This window comes from Girardinichthys multiradiatus, chromosome 23 (genome assembly GCF_021462225.1).
Source record: "Girardinichthys multiradiatus isolate DD_20200921_A chromosome 23, DD_fGirMul_XY1, whole genome shotgun sequence".
Taxonomy (NCBI): Eukaryota; Metazoa; Chordata; class Actinopteri; order Cyprinodontiformes; family Goodeidae; genus Girardinichthys; species Girardinichthys multiradiatus.
The window spans coordinates 17350997-17372072 of record NC_061815.1 but is presented as its reverse complement, the minus strand read 5'-3'; the positions used below and the strand labels follow the sequence as shown (position 1 = coordinate 17372072).

General features: G+C 39.7%; 1 protein-coding gene across 7 annotated transcripts in view; it reads left to right on the top strand.

Moving 5' to 3' along the window:
- afap1l1a (actin filament associated protein 1-like 1a) overlaps window positions 1-21076 on the top strand; it is a 44704-nt gene that overhangs the window by 22280 nt on the left and 1348 nt on the right. For 3 of the 7 annotated variants that reach the window (XM_047353747.1, XM_047353744.1, XM_047353743.1), the window contains 17 exons: window positions 1840-1965; window positions 4230-4313; window positions 4414-4493; window positions 4907-5018; window positions 5219-5314; window positions 5403-5611; window positions 6887-7066; window positions 7169-7252; window positions 10576-10651; window positions 11621-11740; window positions 11826-12037; window positions 12510-12655; window positions 12759-12831; window positions 13326-13428; window positions 15450-15617; window positions 18855-19033; window positions 19112-19237. In XM_047353747.1, coding sequence (XP_047209703.1) covers window positions 1840-1965; window positions 4230-4313; window positions 4414-4493; window positions 4907-5018; window positions 5219-5314; window positions 5403-5611; window positions 6887-7066; window positions 7169-7252; window positions 10576-10651; window positions 11621-11740; window positions 11826-12037; window positions 12510-12655; window positions 12759-12831; window positions 13326-13428; window positions 15450-15617; window positions 18855-19033; window positions 19112-19237 — 2174 coding nt within the window. The remainder of the gene's footprint in view (window positions 1-1839; window positions 1966-4229; window positions 4314-4413; window positions 4494-4906; window positions 5019-5218; window positions 5315-5402; window positions 5612-6886; window positions 7067-7168; window positions 7253-10575; window positions 10652-11620; window positions 11741-11825; window positions 12038-12509; window positions 12656-12758; window positions 12832-13325; window positions 13429-15449; window positions 15618-18854; window positions 19034-19111; window positions 19238-21076) is intronic. The other 4 variants (XM_047353748.1, XM_047353746.1, XM_047353750.1 and 1 more) reach the window with 3 other exon arrangements.

The following is a 21076-nucleotide window of genomic DNA, read 5'->3' as shown; positions in this document are numbered from 1 at the left end:
TATATCTCGTACATATGAAGTTTGGCAGCTTGTCAGTAGTGATTACATACACCATCAGTCTGTCAGAGCAAAACATCTGAGAGTACAACATTTTGCCATGATGTATTTATATATATTTATATATATTTATATACTCTTCAAACCTGTACACAAACACACACACACGCACGCATGCACGCACGCACACACACACACACACACACACACACATAAATGGGGCAGGAGTACCTTTCTTAAAGTTGCAGTCCAAAGTTCACACTGACACACCTAACTAAATACACAACTCGAGCCTGCCGGTGTTTTTTCTATCTGTGTGTGTATATCAGTGTATGTGCGCATTTGTGTGTGTTCGGTGCAACATTTCTTCTTGCCGTACGACCGCCCAGTGAACAAAGAGTTTTCTGGCTCAGCGGCTGTCCCGTCTCTGACCCCGCCGAGATGCACGCTTCAGTGGGCATAATTCGACTGGACTGTGAAAATTAGCCAATTTTGAGTAGTGAATAAGTGAAGGAGATTGAGGGAGTGAGAAGTCAGTGAGGTTGGTGCTGTAGACAAGCAATGGCTCAGATCTTGCAATGGTTTTCAGGATTGAAGAGGTACAAAAATGGGTATGTGCCGACTGGCAAAACGGAAACAGGAGAAGATCAGCAGTTTTTTTTAGTGGCGCTTCCTTGTGGTTTAAGATAAGATACAGAAGAATGTGAACCACATGTTGAGGGTTGCAAAACATTTCTCGGAAGGTCCAGCATCTAGGGGTTAGTGATACGGTTTATTTAAGTTTTAGTCTGAAAACAGAGAGGGGACCAGCCCCAGCTTTTAGGACAACACATGATGTGAAACATACATCCCTTTAATCTGAGTCTTCATGGGTTACAGAACCAGGAAAGTCTTGTAAAATCCATGTGAAAGAATATTTTTTTTGTTCTTTAAAAGAGGGACCATAGTTTTAGTTGCAAGTTACATCAGCCTGTCCTTTTAATAGATCCAGAAGTCAGATTCTGATGTTAATGTCCAGAGCTAAAAGTTCTTGAAAAAACAGGTAATTGAACATTTGATTCTTGGTTAAAGTTTTGCAATTTTCTAAACCACTTAAAGGCTTAGTTTAGAATTTTTAAACTGAGGTTCTGTTTGAAGCAGCTAGTATTTTATCGCATTTTGTAAAAATCCTGATTATTTGTATCCAGAGGTCTAAGGCCAAGTCTGAGAGGGATCAAGACCAAGTGGACTTCCATCGTCTTCAAGCAATTCTAATTTTCAATAATATCATAACGTGTGAATTATATTTCAAGGATCTTTTAACTGTTGTAAGGTTTGCATTGGAGTGGTTATTTACAGAAAAGGCGATGATTAATTATGCAGGAGTGTGAAACACCTGCTAATAAAAGAGCGTTTCCTGTCAGAGTATACATTCCTGAAACATTTCCTATCTGATTTAAAGGGAAACAGGGAAATATAGTATGAGATTAATCTACAGCAGAGATTATAACTGCCTAGAATCTATTAATAGAACCTCACTTCAACTATCCTGAACTATCCTTTTGAAGGAAAATATATTTGCATATCATGCAACCTAAGATCCACTCATTGTCTGAGCTGTCTGAGTTAAATCCCATTTAACCTTGTTTCCTGTCTCTGAAGCCTACCGTCTGTTTAGTCTGGTCTGACTCTGAGGCAGTCTCTGTTCTCAGACTGCTGATGGATATTGACACCCCGTGAAGCAATGTGACATAAAACCATGAGAAATCCTTTGGGCTTGTTTAGACTTTTCATCTGATCTTTGCCCTCTCTGCTTATAAACCGATGCCATGCCCCATGACCTTTCACTCCTTCTCTGTACAGCAGTGGAGGTGCTGGTTAAGGAGCTGGGTGTGCTGCTGAAGATGCTGGACCAAGAGAAACTCAGCAAGTCCACCCAGGAGAAGAAAGCCTCAGTGTGGAACCTCTTACAGCAGATCCAGACAACAGGTCAGGGGAAGTACACAGAGATAAACATGGTCAGCGTGGGATGTTGAAATAGTATTTTGCATAAGTTCATTTGCATTTTAGTAAGAACCAAAACAGATTTGTAGTATTTTGGTTTATTTTGTGGGAAAGGCAAAACTGTGTTTATTAAATAAGTTCAGTGTTATGAAATGACAAGCACATATCTAAAAATGTTAGATTATACAGTGTAAATAAAAACAGAATGAGATGAACTGCATGTACTTTAGAGCTTAGCAATAGGAAACTGGACAGTTTTTAACACAACCAAAAACAATCGTCACAGTTTTTTAAGCAAAAAATCTACGACTACATATGGCCAGAGCACCACAAGACTAAATACTGCTTTAAAAATAAAACTTACCCATTATCAAAAAGATAACAACAACTGTTATATTTAGTATAGCTGCACTGTAAGCATGATAACTGGCTGCAATCACATTTTCAAAAGTAAATGTAGCATTTATGGATGATCTCATGAAACCAACTGTGGTGAAACAGTTCAAGGACAAAAATAACAATCTCAAATTATACTATCAGTTTCTGAAGTTAGCAAACAACATCAGAGTTTAGCATTATTATTACTGGTTGACCAAGTCTTATCATATTTTTTTCCTTAATAACAAATCTGGCTTTTACTGGCAGACACCAGTAAAAGCCTCTGTTTGTTTGTTTTTTCTTTATTGTTTTTTTTAGGTGTGTCTCGCCAGTTCTGATTTTGGCAAATTCGATTTTGTTTTCTAAACATACACAAACACATTTATGTAAACCTAGTTTTATTCAGGTTGATATAACTTCCAAATAAAATAAAAATGTTCTAAAGGTTCAATGATATCAGCTTTGAATATAACAGACGTTATATTCAAAGAGATGGTCCCCACTTATTTATCTAAGCATTTGCAAATATTGAGACAAATATTGAGAGGTAGTTGTAAGGAATTTGTGAGTTTCATAGTTTATTAAATATGACATTTTCTAAATACTAAAGAATCTGGAGAATTCCGTAGCGGCAGACTAAAATTGCGTTTAGTACCGGCAACCGAGAAGGCCCGGTACCCTCTGAGCGGTCCTGTGTTTTGACAAGGGCAAAAGGTCAGCTGACCTAAGAGAACAAGATGTAAGACCCCTTCTCTTTTCCAGTGGTTATGGTCAATCTGACAGAGAGAGGTATCCCAATCGTTGTGGTTTTTAGTATAACAATGACCATCAGTGGGCTCTAGATGGACAAACTGTCTACTTTTAAGGCTAGGCTTAAAACTTTCCTTTTTGATAAAGCTTATAGTTAGAGTGGCTTAGGTTATCCTGAGCTATCTCTGTAGTTATGCTGCTATAGGCTTAGGCTCCTGGAGGACATAATGACCACTTTCACCCTCTTCGCTACATTCTCACACTACTCTCCAATTTTGCATTATTTGCTGTTATTTCAGCTTCTAACTTTATGTTCTCTCTCTTTTCTCTTCCTAGAAGCTACACCTGGCCTGACTCTGTGTCTACCTGTGACACCTTTCTGGAGAGGGGCATTGTCCAAGCTTCTGCTGGCAACAACTTAATGCTCACCCTCTACAGATGACCCACTTGGCCTTGTCTTTCAGTGTTTAACCCTTTCTCTCTCCTAGACATGGCAATTGACTGAGCTTTTACTGTGACTAACTCTGTGTTCTCTTTCAGACTCTAACCTTGAAAACTGGATCAGAGTTTATCTGTTCTTTCTTTCTAGGTGAAACGACTAAAGGAGCTACATCCATTAACATTTACTTTTCCTTCCCATAGAAAGGACTCCTGGATCAGTGCTTCTTTGTTCTCTTTGTGTCTCTGCTCTGTTCTCTAAAACCCCCAGTCGGTCGTGGCAGATGGCCGCTCACACTGAGCCTGGTTCTGCTGGAGGTTTCTTCCTGTTAAAGGGGAGTTTTTCCTCTCCACTGTCGCTACATGCATGCTCAGTATGAGGGATTTAAAGACTTAAAAACAAATAACAGAATCTTAACATCTTTTTTTGATTAAAATGTGAAAACAATTAAAGCCACCCCTTCAAATCATTAAAACAGTTAAGAGGGGGTCCATCAGAGTTTGTGTCACCCTTAAGTTCCACACAGATTTGGCAATTGTTGGCATAAAAATGAAAAGAGACACTGTGACAATGCTTTATTGGTGTAGTGATCAAATAACATACCTAAAACCCTCAGGTGTCGGTGTCTATGCACTCATTGTTTCGTGGTGCCTTTAATGTTTTTGTTGATTCTATCATCTAGAATCAGGACCAGACTACATCTACGTAAACTCCTCTGTCTACAAAAATGGGACAAGTTTTGTGGAGTCTCTGTTTGAAAAATTTGGTGAGTTGTGATGCAACATACCCATGTCCGTGAATTTGAGATGCTCTTGATGTTGTGTAAGTTTTTGACTTTCAGTATCAATTTTTCTGCTGTTTTCCAGATTGCGAGCTCGGAGACCTAAAGGACGTTACAGATTATCTGAAAGATGACAAGAAGACACAAGATGACACTTTAAAGCAGGCAAGTGAACCCATTCAAAATAAATGCACTGCTTATTATGAGTTATAGATGTGTCAGCTTTAAGGTAAACTAACTAAAATGTTTGGATGAGTTTTGTCTGTTTGTTTCTTCAAAATTTAGTCTCAGGTCTTATTATGCGAATAAATATTACAGCTCCTTGTAATAACTTATGAATACAAAGCAATGAAATATGGAATTCTGCTGGATGCATGAGGGATTTCCCCATGTTCGCACACTCATCAGTCTGCATGATGTTGGAAAACTGAGGATTAAGAGGTCCACCCATGTGTCTAATTTATGGAAATCATTCACCGCTGAGGTTTATACACTGTAACTCTTTGGCTTTGAAAAAGAAGAAAATTGGCAATGAAAGAAACATGACTTTGTTTGTGTTTATGTGTCTGCCTTCGCAGAGCTGTACAGACTCCCCTCCCCCACTGCCCACAACGCCTCCTCCTGAGGATTACTATGAGGAGGCTGTGCCCCTTAGTCCTGGCATGGCTACTGAGTACATAATCACACGAGGTCAGCATGTTTAAAGCTGAACTTGGTAACCTTTGGTGTCAGTTTTCTATAGAAAACCTCCAAGTCAGTACTGATGATTTAAAATTATCTAAATATACTCATATATCATGTTGCTCCTAACATAATTACAAAGCTCAAGTTGGATTTAAGTGGATAAAGATGTAGTGAGTGAGTGTGGATTTCGTATCTTCTATTTTCAGACAGGCCCAGCCCTCCCAACTCTATAGATGATGTCTATGAAGATACTGACAACCACTATCTGGCTACATCCATTAACTCGCACCGCAAAAACTCCTGTGAGCTAATAACCCCTCAGACATCCTAGTTTTTTTACTTCTTTTTCATCCAGTAAAGCATACTTTATCATCTTCATTGCTCTTGTAGACAATGACTCAGATGCTCTGAGCAGTTCATATGAATCATATGAGGAGGACGAAGAGGAGAGGAGCCCTGGTGTCACTCATCAATGGCCGTCGGATGAGAGCAACATACCTCCTGTCAGAGATTGTCGCATTTGTGCATTCCTGCTGCGTAAGAAACGATTTGGCCAGTGGGCCAAACAGTTCACAGTTATCCGGGAGAACAGACTACAGGTGAGAGGTTCTTAGTAACATGACAGCGTCCCTTTAACTCGTCTCTTTTAACCACCTACAAACTACAGTACATTGCAAAAGTATTCAAACTCCTTAATATTGTCCACATTTTGTCTCATTACAACCACAAACTTCAATGTATTTTATTAAGGTTTTGAGTGTGATAGACCAACACAGGGTACCACATAATTGCAAACTTGGAGTAAAGTAATGAAATAAAAATCGGAAACTGTACTTTAGTCCGCCTTTGTGCTATCTCATCTCAGTATGAATCCAGGATTTCTGTGAAGGCCAAGAACATTTGTGAATAATTAGCATCATAAACACCAACTAATACAGCAGACAGGTCAGGGAAAAGGTTTGTAGATGTTTAAAGCTTTAAAGATTATAGCACAACTGCAAACTTACCAAAACATGGCTCTCCATCTAAGCTGACCAAGTAAAGATAACATTAATCAGAGAAGTCAAGTGGTTCTAGTGACTTGGGAGGAGATGCAGAGATCCATAAATAGCTCAGGTCAGAGTATCTGTTAACAGAACAGCTATTAGTTGTGGACTCAACACATCTGCCCTTTATAAATAGGGTAAGAAAAAACCAACAAGAAGTCTTATTTGTAGTCTCCACAAACTATGTAGGGGACACAACAAAAATGCTGGTGAAGGTGCAATAATCAGATAAAACAAAAATGGAATGCTGGATGGATGGAATGATGGAGCTAAATACAGGGCAATCCAGGAAGAAAACAGGTTTGAGGTTGCAAAAGACCTGAGACTGGAGCAGAGTTTCACCTCCCAGCATGACAACAGTCCTAAAACATACAGCCGGGTTGTTTAGTTTAAATGATATTGTCATGTTAGAATGACCAAGCCAAACTACACACCTAAATGCAATTGAGAAGCTGTGGTGAGGCTGTTCACAGACAGCCTCTCCATACAATCTGAATGAGCTCACTAAGCTATTTTGCAAACAAGAATGACAAAAAAATAATTCAGTGCAAAGCTGATAGAGACATATCCCAAGAGACTTGCAGCTGTAATTGCAGAGAGAAGTGGTTTTACTAAGTATTGACTCAGAGAGCTGAACGCAAACCCACCCTGCAACTTTCAGATTTATACTTTTAAAACAAAAAAACGTCACAATTATGCCCTACTTTGTGTTGGTTTATTGCATAAAATCCCAATAAGATACAATGCAGTTGGTGGTTGTGACAGACAGAAAAGTAAAAAATTTTAGAAAACGTTTGCCAAGCACTGTACTTGTTTTCCTTCCTGCAGTGCTATAAGAACTCTAAAGACACATGTCCCTACGTGGACCTGCTGTTGCCCCAATGCTCTGTCGTCTATGTACCTAAAGACAGCAAAAAGAAGCACCATGAGCTGAGGTTCACCTTACCTAATGGAGATGGGCTGGTGCTGGCAGTTCAAAGCAGGGAACAGGCTCACAAGTGGCTAAAGGTAAATGCTACCTTTTTGTGGCAAATGTACATTGAGAATTCTGCTTTCTCTTCATCACAAAAGGAACATTTGAATAAACTGTGATGTAAAAACGCCCCATAGGTTGTCAGGAAGGTGAGTAGTCAAAGCGGACCACCCGACAAAGCCGCGTCTCCCAACACTCAGAGGAAAAATGAGCTTGACAAGGTGAGGATGTTCATACGCAAGCTTCTTTGTAATTTTTTTATTCCCAGGGTATAATTAGACATCTGAGGTGAGGAAAAGTTTGATTAAAGTAGCAATTGTGCTGTCACCACCAATTTTCCTAAACAGTTGTTTGGCTTAGCACAGCGTGCCATGATGCTGTATTTGGCTCGCAGAAGGAAGGGGAGATGTGTAATATAATTAGGTGTTAAGGCAACAATGACAAAGGAGACGGTGAGTCAGACTTCGAACATCCTCTGAACCTTACTTAAAATTGTCCGAACATAAACTTCAAAAGCCTCTGACAGAAACAGAGATGTAACTTGGTTGCAGGGAGGAAAAAAAGAAGATGATAGGTCGGTTTGTCTTTATGCCTATAACTAAATTGAAAGTCTCTCTTTAAACACGTTAATCGGTTTCACTGTCTTGTGACCAGGGGTGAAAGTGAGCCGGTACGGTCCGGTACTGCGTACCACTACGCAGTAACCGGGAAGAGGGAAGAACGGCTGTCTGTTATGAAGCCGTCATCCAGAACCAGTTACATCTGCAAAAACTCAAGCACACAAAGAAGATCCGCTATCATCAGGCAGTCTAAAACACGACTTCATCTGTTTATAAATATAGCTTTTTTCCCCTCATTCCAAATAGTTTCTGAACTGTTCTGCTATGCTGGAGCCTCAATGCCAGTGTTACCAGGTGAGAAATGTAGGATTATCGTACTAGAGACATATAATTATCACATTTTGAGAGAAATTATCGTACACTCGTCATAACCAAAATAACAAGACTGTTGATGTGTTAAATAGCGTCTAACAGGCACTCGCAGCTTTGTGGCATCAGTACGGAATGGATTTCTCAACATCTGCAGCCCCATAGTGCCGGGCTCTGCTTCTTCTTCTTTACTTCTTTTCTTACCTCTTTCTTTCTGCTCTCGGTGGAGGAGGACGCTTTTTCTCTGTCTCCCGCACCCCTCCCATATCTGCCCTGCTTCAGTTCTGTGTCTTGTCTTCTTTTTGAAGCCTCTTCTTGCATATCTTCCAAATTCTGAGTTATGGATTTGGTCAGCTGGTCTCTCAATGCAATTGATCAAATTTTCTCGACGAGAAGACAGGGTGAAGGAGAGCCCAACTTGTCCGGACTGGACGTTTTTCTCTGGATACACAATAAACTCCTGGCAGAAATGGAGGATTGTGCGTTTGTCGATAATGTCAGTCGAGGATGTGGAAGATATGTATATAATTGGATGTTTGATATCAGGATTTTTGGAGTCAGCGGTTACCTGGCATATCGAGAAATTCGGAGAATGTCAGCAGCTGTTCTGGCAATTGTGAAGCTGCCTGGCATGTGTGATGGGATCTTCAAGGCGATCTGCACTCAGACTGAGATGTTACGTGAGCTGAATTGCAAACTGGATGTGATCCTTAGGATCGCAGGCAGGTTGCGGTTCCTGGACTCAGGGGTGAAATGGGATAAATCTTGGAGAAAGTTGTTCGCTCGGATCTTGCGAAAGACCAGGAATTTGGCTGTTTGGATTCACCTTTGAGAAGCACCAGCGAGACTCTCAAGGCTGACGGAAAATTAAGAGTCAGCCAAACCCAAATAATTGTTGTTTTTCTGAATCTGGCTCCCCTGCACGGCCTTGATGGCTGGCTATCTTCAACTTCTCCTGGAAGTTATGTAAACATGACGCTCTGCTCCCTCTGCCCCCTCCCTTCCCTGAGGACATCTGTGGACCTGCTCAGAACTTTGTGGCCGGTTGATGAACATTCCAACGTACCATCAAGGACAATGGCCTCTGGGACAGTGCTTCATGGACTTACTTGCACACACTCACTTGCACACACACACATGCTCAAGATAAACATATGCACCCCTCACACCACCTTCACCGTTCCCGGCATGATGTTGTTTTGTCAACTTGTTGCGTCTTTGTGCTGAGGTTTTTTGCAATCTCAAACTGTATCCTGCTAAGGATAAAGTGTGAAATATGATTTTTCCCTCTACTTACCTAATGTGGCCTCTTTTCTCATCTAGCAAGGGCAGCGCCTGTGAGTGGGCAGCAAAGCCTCGGTGACCCGTCCCCCCTTGTCTTGTGTCATGATGTCTGTTTGGATGGGTTGTACTGGAATTCTAATTTCCCCTCGGGGATCAATAAAGTATCTTTGAATTGAATTGAATTTTCCTCAATCATGGGCGGGCGCAGTGGACTATTCAGCCAATCATGGCCGTTGTTCTGAGGCCAACGCATTACGTCACACATAGGTCACATTTAGAAAAGCACGATTGGCTGGAATTTCCAGCGTTTGTTTCCGAATCCGGACACAGATGCCTTTAAGGTTCCCAAAAAAACTCCGACAGACTTTGGCGATAGGCTGATGACAACTGATTACAGGCCTTTTTTAGGAATATTGATCGTACAGAGAGTAAAATTATCGTACAAATACTATAATTATCGTACACCTGGCAACATTGCTCAAAGCTCTTGCTTTGCGTCTCTCCCCTTGGAGCTTGAGGCTGTTGAGAACGGCCAGCCTTTAAAACGAGCACCGCTACGTTTAATGTCTGTCTGCTCGCTGCTAAATACCCCAATTAAAAGCAAAGGGAGAGAAACTAGTTGTGTTTCATGGTATTTTGCTGAATTGCAACAACACAGTACAGCTCGAAAACACCGTTACGACCAGAGATTTCACATACACTACACGAGAGTGCATGCGCGCTTACCTCCGAAACAGAACGGTTGCCAAGGAGATCGATGCGTTCGATTTAATGGACTGGGAGATTTTACACAGGTGGTGCACAGACATAAAAAACCGCAGCTTGCATTAGGACAGGACGAACTACAAATCACTTAGCATCTACAGACTTAAAAAAAAACAACTCAAAAACAACTGAACTGTCAAATTTTTTTATTTAAATTAAATCAAAACTTGACCACAATGCAGAGAACAATAACTTCTTTGTTCAAAAGAAAAGACGGAAACTGAAGAAACTAACTGAAGTTATGCATCAGAAAATAGTTTGAAAAAAAAAAAAAATAATAATATTTATATATATATATATATATATATATATACACAACAGTTTATATTTGATCACTTATTTTTGACATTTTAGGGGAAGCTGAACTTCCCTTGCAGTCTAGACCAATGCCACTACATGCATATATGCCCCCATTGCCTCCCTAGCCCACCCTTTAGCCCCGCCCCTAAGTACCGGCAAGAATTTAAAACTACTTTCACCCCTGCTTGTGACCCACACTGACCTGGGGTGGGATTCAGACGCTGTTGGTGAAAGTCTAAAACTGTGACTGTATTGTTCTTCCACAGAGGTTGTCTGTAGACAGAAACACATCTGATTCAGACAGCGTGGGTGTTTCAGCTGTAGAGAACAGCAAAGAGAATGGTGAGAAATTTCTTCCTCTGCTGCTTAGTTTAAAGTATCTTGCAAAGGTATTTTTACTCCTTGAACATTTTGTCATGTCAGAACTGCAAACTCCAACGGAGTTTTTTAGACTTTATGTCAGACATTTTAGGCAACACCTGTTAATTTGATACCCCTTAGTAAAATCTTACCAATATTTTATTTAAAAGAATGTAAAGTATATGTCAAAACTGCAAACTTAGGTAAGTAAGATAGGCATTAATTAGAGACTACTATTGGTAAGTCTAGCCTCTGGAGAATTGGCAAGAAGAAACCAATCATTGAAAGGAGAGCCATCAAATGTCTTTGCTATTTGGCACAAGTCATGCAGGTCAAATGAGACCAAGATTTAACTTTCTGGGCTACATCCAAAATGCTATGTTCGGTGGAAACTAACTCTGAACATGATAAACACAATATCCCCACAATGCTGTGCTGATGCTTTTTTTCAACAGGGACAGAAACACTTTAAATACCAGACAATCCTTGAAAAAAAACCTGTGAGAGGTTGCAAACATTTTGACTGGGGTGTAGCAGGAAAACGATCCTAATCAGACAACCAGAGCCACAATGGAATGATTTATATCATAGCATGTTCATAGCATCCGATTAAGAATCTGTGGAAAGACTTGACAACTATAGTCAACAAATGCACTGCATTGAACCTGACTGAATGTATGACAAAGAAGGGTAGGGAATAATGTCAGTTCCCCAAATGTGCAAAGCTCATAGAGATGTATCACAGAAGGCAACAAAAGATGGTTGTCAAAAGTATTGACTCTGGGAGGGTGAATTCAATTGTATGCCATACTTATGATTTCCGATTTTTCTTTTTAAATTTCTTTGAATACCAGGTGTTCTTTTCATTTCCTTTTGTAAGTCTCTGTTCAAAATATTTTAGTGTAATATTCCATTACAGATAAATTTGTACATGCTAAACTTCTGATTTAGTTAAGGTGAAACGAGGAGCTTTCGCTGCAGGACGTAAGATCACACGCATCATCAGTTTCTCCAAGAAGAAGCCATCTCGGTCGGGTGACTCCCGGACATCCTACAGCGACCCTCGACAAGGTAAATTGTTCTCTCTCTTGAACTCCTGGAATCTCTCAAATTTACCGACAATTTATTATTCCTTTCTCTGTTTTACCTAACTCAGGCTACCTGTTGGTGCTGGTGAACCAGGTGTGGCGAGAGCACTGGTGTTGTGTGTGCAGAGGCTCCATGCACTTCTACCACGACCGGGGGGACCCACGGACCTCCCTGCCATCCCTTCCACTGAATGGCTGTGAGGTGGTCCCTGGGCTTGGACCTAAACACCCCTTTGCCTTTCGCATCCTCCGGGACAGCACGGAAATGGTGGCTCTGGAGGTGAAATACAGTTAGTTTTCTCTAAAGGACTGCATGAATAAGTACTGTACGTTTAGATACTGTAAGCATGTCTTAAAGATAACAGTTCATAGGTTCTGTACAGCTGTACAGAAAACATTTGCCTATTTCTATTGACCTGCTAAAATATTGATGCATATCTTTTTGTCAGACTCAGGTTTTCCAACACCAGACAGATGTTGTCACTTAATAAGCCCTGATGAACTCAAATAAACTTTTGTCTTATGAGCAGCATGTTTGGGTGGAGTGGGTGGAGACCAAACCAAAGTAAAAAAAATACAAAATATTTGGCTACCAAAAAGATAAATAGACCAACTTTTTGTCATAACATTTTTATGTATTTATTTTTGTAATGGCCTGCCCCACTCCTCCCTAAAGAAATGAAGAACTTAAGGAATTATGTTTTATTAGTTAAACTTGTTAAAACTTTAGAAATTTCCCGGTGTTTTGTTAGGCAAGCAGCTCTGATGAACTTGGACAGTGGCTCGGCGTCATCCTTGCGGAAACAGGCTCTGCCACAGACCCTGAGTCCCTGCATTACGATTACGTTGACGTGGAAACCATCGCACACATTAGGGACGCCGCTCGAAATTCCTTTCTGTGAGTGAGACAGGATTAGGTTTGAGATATTTGAACAAGTTGAGGGCAGAGCAGTAGAGCTTTGACCTCGCTCGTTTTTTTTTCTCTTGTTCTCTGAACGTAGGTGGGCTACCTCCTCCAGCAGCACCTCCACGGATTCCAGGACATACGATGAGGTCCCTACTGAGCACGCGCAGGTGGGGCACGCGTACTGAGATGCACATGCATTCTTTCTGAGATTAACGGAAGCATATGCGTGAATGTTTCGCTTTGATGTGATCAGATTGGAGAATCTGTCTGTGTGTGTGCAGCTGTTGTGGACTGTCTCTGTCTGAATGAAAGGCACTTAAATATATGGACAGTGGTCTGTTTCATGCCTTTCTAGATGCCAAAAATGACTTCTCAGACTAACGACAGGAAGGGAAGAGCTCATGGCAGTTTTATAGACCACAAACCCCTCTCTTAACCTCACTGACATGGAATACAACACATAGCCATCACCACCTCTGGCTAATTACATACATATCTCAGAATCAGAATCAGCTTTATTGCCAAGTTCGTGCATACAAACTCAGCATTTTTCTTAATTTTTTCTTAATTATTTTCTGACTTTTAGTTTATTGCTAAATGTATGATCCTGTCCTTATTCTCTTACATGCCTTCCATCCCTTCTCCTCTCTGCTCCACCCAGTCAAGGGAGAAATCAGGGAATCAAGGAAAGCGACACTCGAGTTTCTCCCACAGCGCCTTAGACCAAGCCGAGTCATTAGTTTCCCTGAAGCGAACAGGCTCAAGTAAGTGCATTTGTTTTGTTGTTTCCAAGATGCTAAAGACAAATCGACAGAGAGGGCTTTGTTTCGTCTTGACAGTCTATTTGGAGAAAAGATAACAGGCTGACTGGTGAAAAAGTTAGTAGTTTTATGTCACATGACACTGAAGGCTCGCTTTAAATAGTAATGCATGTTTTCAGTTTAAACAAGGTGCCACTATCGCTGATTTCTGAACTAAAACAAATGCGGTCATTATCAATAAATTAGAATATTGTTGAAAGGATTATTTATTTCAGCAGCTTGGTTCACTTAGTAAAACACATTATATGGATCAATGAATATTAACTGTCACATGCTTTGATGTCATCAGATAATGGGATAATTAAACAGTTATTTTATCTTGACATAAGCAGATGAGGAAACTTATTGTGAAACATTAAACTAAACATTGTATTACTATTGAGATAACAAGACAATTAAACCACATTTACAAAAAAGCAAGCTCGATATCTCATTATCTCAAAGAAATTGAGCAACTGAAACTGTACTTGCAAAAAATTACCTTTATCAAGAGCAATTGATATAATGAAGTGGTTACTTGTTGTTAATTGAAATTAAAACAAAATAAAGCAACCTAAGGGTTTCAGTGTCTCAAGATAATGAAATTATATACCTGCAATCAGTAGAAAAAGACTTTTTTATTAACTCAACATTGTAAGATGATGACATTATTGCAACAAATAACTGAAAATCTCCAAATAATGGCAGTAAAATTGTTACCATAGTAAACAAAGAGATCAGGAAATTATCACAACACAATTGTTAATAAAACAAGATTGAGGCCTTAATATCTAAAGATGAGATAATAAAACGGTCACGTCACAATTGCAATGAAGTCACTCAGTGTGAGGTTTCTCCAGGCTTGAATAATGCGTGCTTAATTAATGTTTACCATCATATGAAAGAAATATTTTTATTTCTGTTTTGTGAGCCTTATTATATTTTTGGCCTCTTTAACCTAAAACCTGGTGATAAGACACGGGTATTTTTTCTTGTTGCATTCTTTAGGTTATTTTACTTTTGTGAATTATTCAGTTGTACAAGGTGTTGTTGAATAAATAACAAGTTTGTGGATAAAAGCTTTATCCTTTTGACCGAAAGTGGAGCTAAATCAACAATTTTGATTAATCCGCAAACACATTTACGTTGACTTTTGGGGGCTATTTGTACAGATATCAGTGCAAGCTCTTGTGTCAGCAGTTAAAATGGATATGTGTGGAGCCTCTTTTGCTTTTGCAGAAATTGCATTGCAGTGTTTTGTCAGCTTTATACCCACCCACACTTTCCATGTGTCACTCCAGAGACAATAAAAAGAATTAAATAAATGTAATGCAGATGTTTCCTGTTAGTATACTGTAGTTACATCTCACATTGGATTCAGAGATTCTGTTTCTGTTGTGCGTTAGGCCTCACACTCTGTACGCTCCTCCTAGTGCTGAGCCAGTTTGATGACAGCCCCATAATTTAAAGCCCTCATCTGCCCCAATGTTTCTCCTTTCCCTATTGATCCTTTTCTCATTCTCCATCAGTAATCGCCCTCTCCCAAATGCCTTGTTTTGTCATTAGCTTTACAAGTGGGGCAGATTATTGTTTCTGGTTTACAGAGAGTTCATATAGTTGCTTATCACATAAGAGCTCATGGCTGACAGCTTTGGGATGTAACCAGAGATTTATTGGGCTCACATTAGATGTGCTGTCTCACCTCCTGACCCCTCATCCTGTATGAGTTTTTGTGTGTTGTCTTTTCTTCATGCATCATCTGATTGTTCTTCCCAAAACCTTCATCAGATAGAAAGGTAAAACTCAGAAATGCAGTCCAATTAAAACCAGTATGTTAAGCTTACTTCACTGTGTTTACCCCCCCAGAGTATTACAGCGGAGTATAAAATCAGACAGGAAAGTGAATCATTGTCAGGGCTTTTTCTCTTTTTTTTTTCCCACAACCCCTGCATGTCTGACCCCATTCACCTTTTGCTCCCATCCAGATACCAACCCATATGGAAGGTATGGGAAAACACGAGCGGAGGAAGATGCCAAGCGTTACCTCAGAGAAAAAGAGGAGCTGGAAACAGAGAGGGACGGAATACGAAACGCACTGGTGACACTCCGACAGCAGAAGAGAGAGCTGAAGGAAGAACTTAAGGTGGCCTCAGGTATGAGAAAATGCAGAACACAGATTAAAATACATCTGTAGTTCCTAAATGAACACCAAAGCTAATTAGCTGAGATTTGACAGCAGACTGTTAGATAAGAACGTACACTGTTCTCCACATTTATTTGCACCCCTGATTAAGATGTGTAAGAAGCTAATTAAATAAATATATCTTCTATTGCAGGAGCATGCAATTTTGGAAAAAAAGCCTTCAATTGCAGTACATTTTTTCAGTAGAAAAAAGAAAATCTGGTTAACAACATGTTTTATCATGGTGTACAATATTTTTCAACACACGTCTATTTGTACAACCTTCATTGTAAACAAGACAGCTCTTAGTTGTCTCCTGTAATATTTCACAAAACTGGAGCATATAGGGAGAAGGATCTTTGACCAGTGACCTTTGCAGAATCTCTCTTAGTCATCCTGGGTCATGGGTCTTTGCAAATGCTCTCTTCTCTTCAGCTCACCCTCTGATTTCCTGCAGGACTGAGGTTTGAGGACTAAGATGGCAATGAAAGAAGGTTTACCTTTTTTCTGGTGGACCACTTCTCTATTGATTTGACTGCTTTAGATTTTCTATTTAGACTTTTCTGCCATTTCCAAGAGTTCATGATTATCCCCCAACATACAGGTCCTTCTCAAAATATTAGCATATTGTGATAAAGTTCATTATTTTCCATAATGTCATGATGAAAATTTAACATTCATATATTTTAGATTCATTGCACACTAACTGAAATATTTCAGGTCTTTTATTGTCTTAATACGGATGATTTTGGCATACAGCTCATGAAAACCCAAAATTCCTATCTCACAAAATTAGCATATTTCATCCGACCAATAAAAGAAAAGTGTTTTTAATACAAAAAACGTCAACCTTCAAATAATCATGTACAGTTATGCACTCAATACTTGGTCGGGAATCCTTTTGCAGAAATGACTGCTTCAATGCGGCGTGGCATGGAGGCAATCAGCCTGTGGCACTGCTGAGGTCTTATGGAGGCCCAGGATGCTTCGATAGCGGCCTTTAGCTCATCCAGAGTGTTGGGTCTTGAGTCTCTCAACGTTCTCTTCACAATATCCCACAGATTCTCTATGGGGTTCAGGTCAGGAGAGTTGGCAGGCCAATTGAGCACAGTGATACCATGGTCAGTAAACCATTTACCAGTGGTTTTGGCACTGTGAGCAGGTGCTAGGTCGTGCTGAAAAATGAAATCTTCATCTCCAAAAAGCTTTTCAGCAGATGGAAGCATGAAGTGCTCCAAAATCTCCTTATAGCTAGCTGCATTGACCCTGCCCTTGATAAAACACAGTGGACCAACACCAGCAGCTGACACGGCACCCCGGACCATCACTGACTGTGGGTACTTGACACTGGACTTCTGGCATTTTGGCATTTCCTTCTCCCCAGTCTTCCTCCAGACTCTGGCACCTTGATTTCCGAATGACATGCAGAATTTGTTTTCATCCGAAAAAAGTACTTTGGACCACTGAGCATCAGTCCAGTGCTGCTTCTCTGTAGCCCATGTCTGGGGAATGCGGCACCTGTAGCCCATTTCCTGCACACGCCTGTGCACGGTGGCTCTGGATGTTTCTACTCCAGACTCAGTCCACTGCTTCCGCAGGTCCCCCAAGGTCTGGAATCGGCCCTTCTCCACAATCTTCCTCAGGGTCCGGTCACCTCTTCTCGTTGTGCAGCGTTTTCTGCCACACTTTTTCCTTCCCACAGACTTCCCACTGAGGTGCCTTGATACAGCACTCTGGGAACAGCCTATTCGTTCAGAAATTTCTTTCTGTGTCTTACCCTCTTGCTTGAGGGTGTCAATAGTGGCCTTCTGGACAGCAGTCAGGTCGGCAGTCTTACCCATGATTGGAGTTTTGAGTGATGAACCAGGCTGGGAGTTTTAAAGGTCTCAGGAATCTTTTGCAGGTGTTTAGAGTTAACTCGTTGATTCAGATGATTAGGTTCATAGCTCGTTTAGAGACCCTTTTAATGATATGCTAATTTTGTGAGATAGGAATTTTGGGTTTTCATGAGCTGTATGCCAAAATCATCCGTATTAAGACAATAAAAGACCTGAAATATTTCAGTTAGTGTGCAATGAATCTAAAATATATGAATGTTAAATTTTCATCATGACATTATGGAAAATAATGAATTTTATCACAATATGCTAATATTTTGAGAAGGACCTGTACTTAACAGTAGACACGAGGTGCTTTTTCACATATTCATCCCTTTTTTTAGTTTTGAGATTCACCTTGAGTTTTTGCTGCAGAAAAGTTCATTCTTAATCTTAAAGTCCAGGTGGAGTTTTGCAAACTTTAAACATTTGTGAATGTGATTGAAGCCTGGAAAATTATTTTCTCTGTCTTCTCTTGTCTTTCAAACAACCAGTTGGTATGGTTGTTCTGAAGACTTGGTGACCCCACGATGCCACTTTTTACTGCAGAGTTTTATCCTTCTCATGCTGCTCACTATGAGTTCCAGCTGTCTGCATTTATTTATTATTGTTTTCATCGTAGTTATAGCGAGTTTAGATAAGTAGGTGTTTCCTTGTAGACATGCTTAGACTTAGGAAGACACATCTGACATTCTGAAGAGAGGCTAAATCGGCAGCATGTCATATTTGTACCGCATGATAAATAAGAACTCATGGATTATTACTTTAAATGATCCTGGCCGTTTGATCAACGTAATAAAGCATAAATTACAAAATATTTCAGTAACATTTATTTTATCGGAATTTTAAATTGGATTTTTCAGAATTATTCAAATTATGCTACTTCAATAGAATAATAATTTATTTAAGCATGCCAGCAGATGTAGAGGGTGCTTTTTCTGTGTTTTTGATCCTAGTTTCTGACCGTTATTATGTGAGGGTCATGTGAAAGGAAAATTCCCTTAGCTAGGCAAATACTGTTATTGTTATTAAAAACAACAACATGGTTATGAAAATGCCTCCAATGTCTAATTAATTAATTTCCTGTGATTCCTGTGGTGTGTTGCTTTTACTGGCAGAGGGAGCATTCAGGTTTGTTCACTAGAACTGTATTTTACTGTGAAAATGCAGGAAATACAATAACAAGCTCCATCTTATCTTGGTACTCATTCAGTATTTTAGAAGTTGGTTGTGAAAGCAGTTTCATTTGAGACAATTTAAATGAGGACATAAAAGTAAAAGAATGCATCTGGTTTCTCATTGTGCTAATTCCTCACCATGTTTTTGTGCAGCAGATAGGAGAAAATCCTTCCTGAAAAAGCATGTGTCCCAGCTGGACGAGGCTTGCAGGGGCAAAGAGGCCGAGCGGGTGGAGCTGGAACTCAGACTGTCGCAGGTCAAAGAGAACTTGAAGAAGAGCCTGGCAGGCGGAGCACTGGGTGCACCTGTGGAGGCCAAGGTGCCTGTCAAGGTATATTTATTGTTCTGTGTGGAAAGCTGGAGTACGTTTAACTTGCACTCTTTTTATTTACTTCTCAACTTTCTGCAGGAGTCAGGCAAAAAAATACAGAATGCCTACAGTGATTCTATACCGGTGAACTGCGCCGCAGAGATGCGTAAGAGACCTCCGTCAATTTGTGTTTCTTCTGCTGGAGTTGTCATGCAGAAAGCCAAGGTGATGATGTTGATTAAATTTGTGGCCCCCTGTTATGCTTATATTTTGTTTTCAGTTATCAGAAATTTTTATGAATCACATCAGCATGTACTATTGTGCAAATAGTTTGTAGTTCACTAATACATACCATTATTTTGTCACTTTACACACATGTGCTATGTCTTTATTTTGATTAACACCTTCATCATATTATTTCATATTTGCATTTCAGTGCCATAAGGACATGCACTGCCCTATGTACAGAGCCATGCCTTACAGATTTATTCTGTTTTTGCTTTTTTGTCAAATATAAATCTTGAAGAAAATTGGTTTTACATTAATTATATTATTTATTAAGGGAAAGAAAGCCACTAAAATCAATGCTATGTGAAAACGTAATTGTCTTCCACATTAAATTATGTATTAAGTATGATTTAAGAACACATCAGTGACTCATTCAGGAGGTCACAAAAGAACCCGAAACAACATCTAAAGCTCTACAGGCTTCGCTTGCTTCAGCTAAGTTCAGAGTTCACCAAGAGACAGGGAATCCATAGAAGAGTTCCAGGGTGAAAAACTACAGCAGGCCAAAAAGAACACATTTGTAAAAATAATCTTGTCATCCCCAAAAAGTCTGGGAAAGATTCTGTGGACCAATGAGGCAAAAGTGGGAATTCTTTGGAGGTGTCTACACAAATACAGCTGGTATAAGTCTAACACAGATTGAGTGGTTGTGGCATAACCTCAAAAAGGCTGTCCATGCTCAAAAACCCCCTAGTGTGGCTGAGAACAGTCAGAAAAAAATCTCCAGTCACTCAATGCCAGTTATGGCAAACACTGAATGGCTGCTGTTGCCAGCAAGGTTGACACAACCCATTGTTAGGATTAGGGGGTAATAAATAAAACCATAATTTGAAAATATTTATATTAATATTTCCTCAGGTTATCTTTGATATTGACAATTAGTTTGAAGATCTAAAAAGTGTGACAAGAATGCGAAAACAGAAGGAGGTGAAATACTTTTCACATTACTCCAGAGCTTCAGCACCCTTTTGTCATCCACCTGACACCGATCAACAGCTAGAACAGGCTGGCACAGATCCTTTGCATTTAGTATGCAAAAATATCCAATTTCATTAGCATTATAGCTCTGAGACGAACTGCTCATATGCTCCACTGTAAATGTATTTATGTAAAAACAATCCTTGTAGCAATGACGCAAAAATAATACTATTTGAGGTCATTTTACACTACTGAGACGCTGTATTAAATGACAATTCACTTAACTATTTGAACTTTTGGAGCAGCTCCAAATGATTGCAGCTCAACCTACTTTCAGAATAATTCAGCTAGTTTGACCACTTGGGATCACTCATAGACTGCAAATAGAACATTTATCCTGTAGCCCAAGATGATGAGTAGATAATTATGTATGGGAAAAATGCAACCGGTTAAAGTAACGTAACTAGGCAATGTACACCTGTGTCCTAATACACTGTTGAGAACATGCTGCATCAAAAGCGACACACGTTTTATATTTATGACAGGATATGATGATCTGTAAAATGTGCTTTGTTTAGTCATATTTAGACACTTTTAAATGGTTAGGGTAAATAGTGCGGCAGCAGCTAATACAAATTCCAGAAAATTTGCTTTATTCACTACAAATGCTGTAATGTTGCTTAAACAACTACTTTATTTCATCACAACAATAATGCTGACCAAAGACATTACCTAATACATTTGATACTAGCCTTTATCATATTGAATTGCATCACAATAAGTTATAAGTGATGTATGTGTCTTGTTATGGAAACATCCTTTTTAAAACTCCCACTTAATGTTTTTTTTTTTTTGCAG